This window comes from Salvia hispanica, chromosome 2 (assembly GCF_029641045.1).
Source record: "Salvia hispanica isolate PSC_SH4W2 chromosome 2, Shi_PSC_v1, whole genome shotgun sequence".
NCBI lineage: Eukaryota > Viridiplantae > Streptophyta > Magnoliopsida > Lamiales > Lamiaceae > Salvia > Salvia hispanica.
The window spans coordinates 29,851,759-29,860,356 of NC_142693.1; the positions used below are offsets into that span (position 1 = coordinate 29,851,759).

The 8,598-nt window shown below is 40.9% G+C and overlaps 2 protein-coding genes and 1 pseudogene across 2 annotated transcripts; all 3 read left to right on the forward strand.

Annotated features, from left to right (window-relative positions):
- The first annotated feature begins 3,736 nt into the window (after positions 1-3,736).
- On the forward strand, positions 3,737-4,778 carry LOC148932097 (uncharacterized). Its single transcript, XM_089064997.1, has 2 exons — positions 3,737-4,229; positions 4,294-4,778. Exons 1-2 carry the CDS (start codon positions 3,737-3,739, stop codon positions 4,776-4,778), a joined length of 978 nt encoding a protein of 325 aa, XP_088921123.1.
- Positions 4,779-5,731: 953 nt separating this feature from the next.
- LOC125202229 (uncharacterized) lies at positions 5,732-7,054 on the forward strand (annotated as a pseudogene).
- A 395-nt stretch (positions 7,055-7,449) lies between these two features.
- On the forward strand, positions 7,450-8,202 carry LOC125200967 (17.3 kDa class I heat shock protein-like). The gene has a single exon (XM_048098821.2). The coding sequence runs from the start codon at positions 7,602-7,604 to the stop codon at positions 8,079-8,081; it is 480 nt and encodes a 159-aa protein (XP_047954778.1). The 5' UTR covers positions 7,450-7,601; the 3' UTR covers positions 8,082-8,202.
- Positions 8,203-8,598: the final 396 nt, after the last annotated feature.

Sequence of the window (8,598 nt, forward strand, 5' to 3'; positions counted from 1 at the left end):
TTTATTTATGTTGAGTGTGAATTGGAAAGTTGGTGCCAATGAAGTGTACTAGATAGACCTGCTCAACTAGTTCCTACGAAATGACTAGTCAATACTACTTGTCTAGCTTGACGTGATATGCTATCCATCAAACATTTTAAAAAATCAACAACAGACAAATTTATGATACTCACCCCATCCAAGGAACATGACTACTTTTGTGTGGCAAGAGGAGATAGATAAAATACGGATAAAATATACGTAGTAATCACTATATTGTTCTCTTTATTACACCTTTCGTCCCAAGAAAAATGACCCTTTTCTTAAGCGGCACAGGATTTTATGCAACTTTATTTTGTATGTTGAGAGGAGAGAGTAAAGTAAGAGAGAGAGAATAAAGTAGAGATAAAGGTGTTTCCATTTTAAGTAATGGATCATCTTAGTTGAGAAAACTAAAAAAGAAAGTGGGTCATCTTCAATGGGACGGAAGGAGTATAAAAGATATTACACTTGTGGGACGACACAGAATTTTAGGAGGCTTTGTTTTGTGTGTTAAATAGAGAGAGAAAATATAATTTTTATATTCATGTGAGAGAGAACTTTTTCCAAAAAAAAAGAAAATGTGACATTTTTTGTGGTACAAACTAAAAAGGAAAGTGAACATCTTTTGTGGGACAAAGGGAGTACTTTATTGTATCTCTACTTTAACTATTTATTATCATCTTCGAAAAATAACAGCTAAAAAGAAATGTTTCACTTGCAGTGGGACAGAGAAAGTAAGAAAGAAAAAATTATTTTAAGTAATGAGTCATTTTGATTAGGACAATAAAAAAAATGGGTCATCTTCGATGACCAAGAGTATTTAGGATCAAATTTTAAGTCGTGAGAAAAGTTGGATTGCTGTCGAAATTAGTGATATTTATACTAGGAACAATGGTTCAATATTTAATTAACACTTCAGCTTAATTTAATAATAATGTTAGGACAATTTTCTAAGTCGATGGAAAATCTGAAATTGGTCCAATTTCAATAATATAGTAACCAATTGTCCTTACAAATATCATAATTTTAATAAAAACTAAATTATGGTTGAAATGAGGGTGATCTCACTGCAAAACCATGACAAAAATGAGATTGAACCCACTCCACCTCCCGGGGTCTGACTCTGGACAGGTGTCGGACAGAGACGCAAGCCGTCTCTCCCAGCCCGGAGTGGCTCTCCACCATGCCCCGTCTTTGGTTCCCCCCACCCTGCAATGGGAGATGCCGTGGACTTCAATGCCCGAGCGATTCGACAAGCTTTTGCTACTCAACACAAAAGACTAGTACTCCCTTCGTCTCATAAAAGATATCACACTTTCCTTTTTAGTTTGTCTCACAAAAGATGTCACATTTCTCCTTTTGGAAAAATTCTCTCTCACATGAATATAAAAATCATATTTTATCTCTCCATTTAACACATAAAACAAATCTCCTAAAATCTCGTGCCGTCTCACAAGTGTGATATCTTTTGTTGGACGGACAGAGTAAATTTTAGTCTATCCAACCCACACCCATTATTCCCACAAGTGATATACGACATTGAGTCCAAAATAGGATGCAATAATAATTTGAGAGCTCTAAGGGTATCTCCACCGGCGCCCCTCTCGGTTGCTCGTCGGCGACGTCCGACCGGACGTCCGCCGTAGGGAGCGGGAAGGGCGCCCACGCCCGTCCCGAGTGCCCCTGCGAAGGGCTCGCCCCTCGCGTCGACGTCCGACCGGACGTCCGCCACTATGGCGAAGGTCGGACGTCGAGAATTTTTAATTTTTTTTATTTAAAAAAAAAAAACTCTATAAATAGGGCTCCTCCAACATCATTCCATTCACACCACTTGTGTTGACAAATTTCTCTCTCTAACCTCTTTTTTCAATTATCTATAATGACGAGTAGTCGTGCGGGTGGTAGTGGCGGAAGCGCTAGTGATGGTGATGGATATAGTGATAATGAATTGGATCTCGCTGTGCAAGAAACAATTGATCGACGGATCCGGCAGAGATAGCAGCGGCGACAGCAGGCGGCGGCGGCCGTGCCTCGGCCGATCCATCGCCGACGGCATGTATCCCGGGACCACATTGTTGCACATATTCGGTTGTATGAGGACTACTTTGCTCTGCAACCGTGTTTTGGGGATGCCTTATTCCGCCGACGTTTTAGGATGCATCGTCCTCTGTTTATGCATATCGTTGGTGCATTAGAGAGAAGGTACGAGTTTTTCAGGATCAGGGAGGATGCGGCTGGCAAACCCGGACACACGCCAATACAGAAGTGTACGGCCGCAATCAGACAACTGGCGTACGGAGGCCCGGCCGACATGTTCGACGAGTACCTCCACATTGGGGAGTCTTCAGCCGTCGAGTGTCTGTTGGAGTTTTGCGCGGGCGTTAGAGCGATATTCGGGGATCAGTATCTTCGGCGTCCGAGCCCCGAAGACTGCCAGCGGCTGATTAATATGCACGGGTCGGTGCACGGGTTCCCTGGGATGTTGGGCAGCATCGATTGTATGCATTGGGAGTGGAGGAACTGCCCCGCCGCCTGGAAGGGGATACACACTTCCGGCTTCAAAGCCAAGCATCCCACGATGATCCTTGAAGCTGTAGCTGCCTACCAGCTATGGATATGGCATGCTTATTTTGGAGTGGCCGGGTCGAACAACGACATCAACGTCCTCCAGTCGTCGCCCTGTTCAACGATCAGTGCAATGACGTTGGTCCCGCCATCAGTTTCGTCGCCAATGGCAACCAGCACAACATGGGATACTATTTGGCGGATGGGATATACCCAAACTGGCCCGTCTTTGTGAAGACGATCAAGCATGCGATCGGGCCAAAGAAGTCCTACTTTGCGACCCGGCAGGAGGCAGCGCGCAAGGATGTTGAGCGCGCATTTGGTGCGCTCCAGAGTCGATGGGCGATGGTGAGGGGTCCGGCATGGCAGTGGTATATTCCCAACATCGGCGACATTATGTACGTGTGTATCATTTTGCACAACATGATTGTCGAAAGTGATGGGGACGAACTGACTCAGTGAACCAGCGAAGATGACACGGGTGCCGGTCCAAGCCACGGCGTGGCCACCACGAATGTGAACATGGGGGTACCTCATGGAGAGGTTGAGCGGTTGCTCGCATTTGCCGACATGCGGCAAAGAAATGCCCATATTCGACTTCAGGAGGATATCATCGAAGAGGTTTGGATGCGGAGGGGTGGACACTGATGTGGTTGTTTTTTTTTTCTATCTACTATGTAATTTTTTTTTTCGAATGATGTATGTTTTTTTTTTAATGAAATATTCGTATTTCCCGTTCGTATTTGTGTCGAATTTTAATTCCGTGAATTTTAATTTAATTGTGAATTAATTTAATTGTGGAAATGGCTAGTGGAAAGGGCTAGTGCAGTGGGAAGGGCTAGTGTTATGGCAGTATTCGGGAAGGGCTAGTGCTGACGTGACATGCAGTTTTTGTGAGAAAGGCTAGTGGAGGAACGAGTGGGAGGGCGCCACCGGAGACGCCCTGAATAAAGAAAGCAACTCAAAATCAAGTACGTACAGGCAATATAATCACTCCAGTTTATATTTACCTCTTCAACATACACCAACTCTTGTGAGAAAACATGTGCCCAAATTCTTTTCTCAGTACTCCTATTTAATTACACTTCACCTCGTGAAATCTGTTTTTTGCCAAGTATTCCAGGTAAGTCTATGAATTGTATAGTTAGACATGGATAAATTATCTAGAAATTTCTGTCTTGGTGAAAATAGCTGTAAAAATCCTAAGAGCACCGAACAATATCTTCAAAATTGGAAACTTCCTCCTTCTTCAGCTTCAGATATTTACAAGAGAAATGGTATTTTCAATTACAGTCTTCATTTCAAACTCAAAACAGTAGAGGAAGAAATTCCTTTATCTGAAGGATACGCATCATTTAACCTCTTCTCCGATGATCTAAAATTGACTTACCGAAAATTTGTCTACCTTCATTTAGGAAGAGTTGAGGTTGCTTTGAAACCTACAAAACTAGCTTCAAACAAATCTGCAACCATCTGTCTTCGTAAGAAGAGCACTATATTGAGCATGGTTGAATCAAGTTTAAGCGAAGGTCCAATTTACTTCTCCCACTTCTCTACCGATTCTCAATATGATTTCACTTTGTATGATCCTGATTTGGCTACTAGCTTAACCCTTGATATCCAAATCAACGGATCTAATTCTGGTGAGATGCTTGGGGGAAGAAAAGGTGATTCTTATGTTTAGGTTTCATTACAATGTGATGAAAGATTGTCAGTATGTGGGAATGAGAAGTAGTCATTTTGTTGAGGAGAGTGGAAGAACAACATTGTATGTTACTAAAGTTGCTCAAAACAACCGTGTGGTGTCGAGAAAGATCATCTGGGATAGGGTTTCGGTGCCGGAAAGGTGGCTGGATGAGAACAATGCTGCCTTTTCGAAGGAGCAGCGCCGTGGTAATGCTCGCGTGGATTGGAAGGAGACGGCGGAGGCGCATGTGTTGAGGGTGGATGTTCCTGGATTCGGTGAAGAGGAAGTCAAGGTTGAGGTTGAAGATGGTGACACTGGAATTCTCCAGATCAGTGGGGAGAGAAGGGTGGAGCGGGGGGAGGAGGGAGACAAGTGGCACTGCGTGGAGAGGGGCGGTGGAAAGTTCCTCCGCCGGTTGAAGTTGCCGGAGAATGCTAAGTTGGATGAATCGACGGTGGGCTTGGAGAAAGGGGTGCTGACGGTAACGGTGCCGAAAATTAATTAAGTGTTTGGTTAATTAACTGAATTGCCTTATTAATATTTGTTGTGGTGCTAATTCTATATGTGTGTTGGTAGTAATAATAGTAAGACTGGTGGTTAAGTTTTAAGACTATTATATTTAGTCTACTTTTATTCTATGTTTAAATTCGAAGCATCAAATGTTACGTAGTACTCTACTTTTCTCGTCAACGAAAAAGTTTCTATTGTGGTTGTTTGACACGAGTCTGATGTATGATTAATGTACCTCCTCTTGAATTGCTTGATAATTTGGTACCATTGATCATAAAAAATTGGTGAAATAATTAAGGCGAAGTTTGCGCTTAAATTTTGTCCGATCATTTATTGAGTAGAGAAATTAAGGTGAGCTTTTTTTACCGAGGAAATGGTGTAGACTGGCCTGCAATTAGTTCCATGGAAATGGACTAGAACATTTTTGATTAGTTGAAGTTATATGACCGTTCTTTAAGAAATTAAGTTCTAAAACTTCTTAGATCACCCTCAAAGCTGCGTGTGGCACGATGTTGTATTGTGGGAGGATTAGGTTAATATAAATTCATTTAATATTTATTTTTGTCTATTTCCGTTTGCTTTGATTTGATTCCTTCACGATGTCTATTATGTAGAATACGATTTAAGTTGTCACGCTAGGGTGTGTTCGGTGATGCTGTAATTGAAAATTTATAGTTTATCAGATGACCAAGACTTTGCTTTTGTAAAAAGTCCTTAATATATATGTGTAAACAAATAAGCAGGTGAAGTTTCTATTGTATTTCGCCAAGAGAAAATAACATAGTGGATGTGGATGTACTATTTCGACACAATTATTGACGTGCCCTCCAATTTTTTAAGCCAAATTTATTTTCAATCAACAAGTGGATGTACCGTTTCGACACAATTATTGCCGCTAAAATTTACTATAATATCATTACTAAGCACCTTCGTCCTTCTATATAGCAAACCAATCCTCTCAAGTCTCAACTCAACTCTCTCCACAGCTCACATCTTTAAGTCTGAAATTGTGTTAAGAGTGTCGTAAAGGTAAGTCCACTACACTACACTTCTTTTTTCTCCTTATTCATAAATCTTGGGCAATTTTTATAGACACATAGTACTATCTAGATTATGAATAATTCTAAGAAAAACAAAGAAGCAACGATCTCAGAAAATTTTGAAAAATCTCTCAAGATTGGAAACTCCCTCCATCTTCAGCCTCAGATATTTACCATCGAAATGGTATTTTCAATAATAGTCGTAATTATAGAGTCAAATCTGAGGAGGCAGAAATTCCTATATCTGATGAATACTCATCATTTCACTTCCTTCATCTAGGAATGGTCCAAGTAGGATTGAAACCGACAAAACTAGGTTCAACCAAATCCGCAACTATATGCCTTCGTAACAAGACTACTATATTGAGCATGGTTGAATCAAGTTTATGTGACGGCCCAATTTATTTCTCCCACGTCTCTACTAAGCCTAAACATGCATATTTTACCTTGCGTGATCCTGATTTGGCTACTAGTTTAACCCTTGATATCAAAATCAACGGATCCAATTCTAGTGAGGAAGAAAAAGTAATTCTCATGTTTAGGTTCCATTACAATGCGATGAAGATGCAAAATGCAAGCTTGAGGATTGGTGGTAATTTTGTTTATGAGAGTGGGAAAACGACATTGTGCGTTACCAAAGTTGCTCAAAGCAACCGTGTGGTGTCGAGTCAGATTTATTGGGATAGGGTTTCGATACCGGAGAGATGGTTGGTTGAGGAGAGCCCCTTCTCGGAGTGGCAGCGGGCTCGGGTGGACTGGAGGGAGGCGGCTGAGGCGCATGTGTTGAAGGTGGATGTTCCGGGATTTAATGAAGAGGAGGTGAAGGTTGAGGTTGAAGATGGTGGTGGAATTCTACAGATTAGTGGGGAGAGAAGGGAGGAGGGAGGGGGGGGAGGAGGGAGACAAGTGGCACTGTGCGGAGAGGGGCGGTGGGAAGTTCCTTCGTCGGTTGAGGTTGCCGGAGAATGCCAGGCTGGATGAGTTGAAGGCCGGGTTGGAGAAAGGGGTGCTGACGGTAACGGTGCCGAAAGAGGAAGTGAGTGGGAAAGTGCAAGTGAAGGTTGAAGATATCTCTGGTTGATTAAGACAATTGTGGTGATTAAGAATTGTGGAGTCCATGTCTTAGGACTTGTATGTTTGTAGTTGATTTGTAAGACTTATTGTACACAGTCTCTCTATTCCATGTTAATTAAGGCACCGAATATTATATATCTGCACTTTTCATTATTTATCCTCTATTTTAGAGAGAGCTTATTCATGAGTTTTTGAGATATTTTTGGAATTTATAAGATGCAATATCTTGCTAGATCATAAATTATAAAGTATTTAAATAGTTAAACTTATAAGCTGTTTGAGATTATTATAAAAAGTGTAGTAAAAAAAATCATAATCAGGTTATTTTTAACAAAAATGTTGCTAATAAAACAATCATTACTCAAAGTTGTACTCCATATTTTAATTGATTTTCATGAACTTCAAATTAACTATACAAGTACTAAAAAAAGAGCTACTACAATTTGGGCTGGCTGGTCATGGGCCGTGAATTTTATTAATCATCCTTGTGAGACGTGTGTAGAACATAAGAGTAGAATCTAGAATCTACCGTTTCTATCCCAAAACAGAGCATTCCAGAATCCGCACGAAACGGACCGATTTCTCCTTCATTACTATAAATTCTCCTCCTTCTTCATCCCGATTCCTCATCAGAAATCTCAAGTCTCACATCAATCCATCAATCAAAACAACCGCACATACTAATTTTCCGATTAGAAGCAAAGATGTCTCTGATCCCAAGCTTCTTCGGGCGCCGCAGCAGCAACGTGTTCGACCCATTCTCCCTTGATGTTTGGGATCCTTTTCAGGACTTTCCTCTCTCCTCCGCCGTCGCTAACTTCCCTTCCTCTGCCCGAGAAACCAGCGCGGTGGCCAACGCCCGCATCGACTGGAAAGAGACGCCGGAGGCTCATCTCTTCAAAGTTGATGTTCCCGGATTGAAGAAGGAAGAAGTGAAGGTTGAGGTTGAAGATGGTGGCATTCTGCAAATCAGTGGAGAGAGGAGCAAAGAGCATGAGGAGAAGAATGATAAGTGGCACCGTGTGGAAAGGAGCAGTGGCAAGTTCTGCCGCCGCTTTAGGCTGCCGGAGAGTGCCAAGCTGGAGCAGGTGAAGGCGGCCATGGAGAATGGGGTGCTGACAGTGACGGTGCCAAAGGAGGAAGCCAAGAAGCCTGAAGTGAAGGCTATTGATATCTCTGGCTAAGTCTTTCTTGATTTTCAGTTTGTGCTTTGTGGAGATTGGTGTTTCTTAATGTTACTATTTTCCAAGAAGTTATGTAAAAGATTGAATACATAAATAAAGAGTCTTAAATTAAGTGTTTGAACTTTTTATCTATCCAAAGCCCAAACAACAAGTTTTATTACAAAGTATATTTATACTTTGAAAAACAAAACAATAATATTCCTATTTCGTGTTAGTAGATAGAATTTTTTTCCTGGTACGAGGATTAAGAATAATTTGTTAATAGATCTTGAATAATTTTGAATAAAGATTAATGGCTTTTGAATAAAGTAAGAGAGGGAATAAAGAATAAAATGAGTGAGAGAATAATTTTTTGTAGAAATGAAAATAATTTAGAATAAAGTAAGAGAGTGAATAAAGAATAAAATGAGGGAGAGAATAGTTTTTTGTAGAAATCAAAATAATTTAGAATAAAGTAAGAAAGTGAATAAAGAATAAAATGAGTGAGAGAATAATTTTTTATAGAAATGAAAATAAC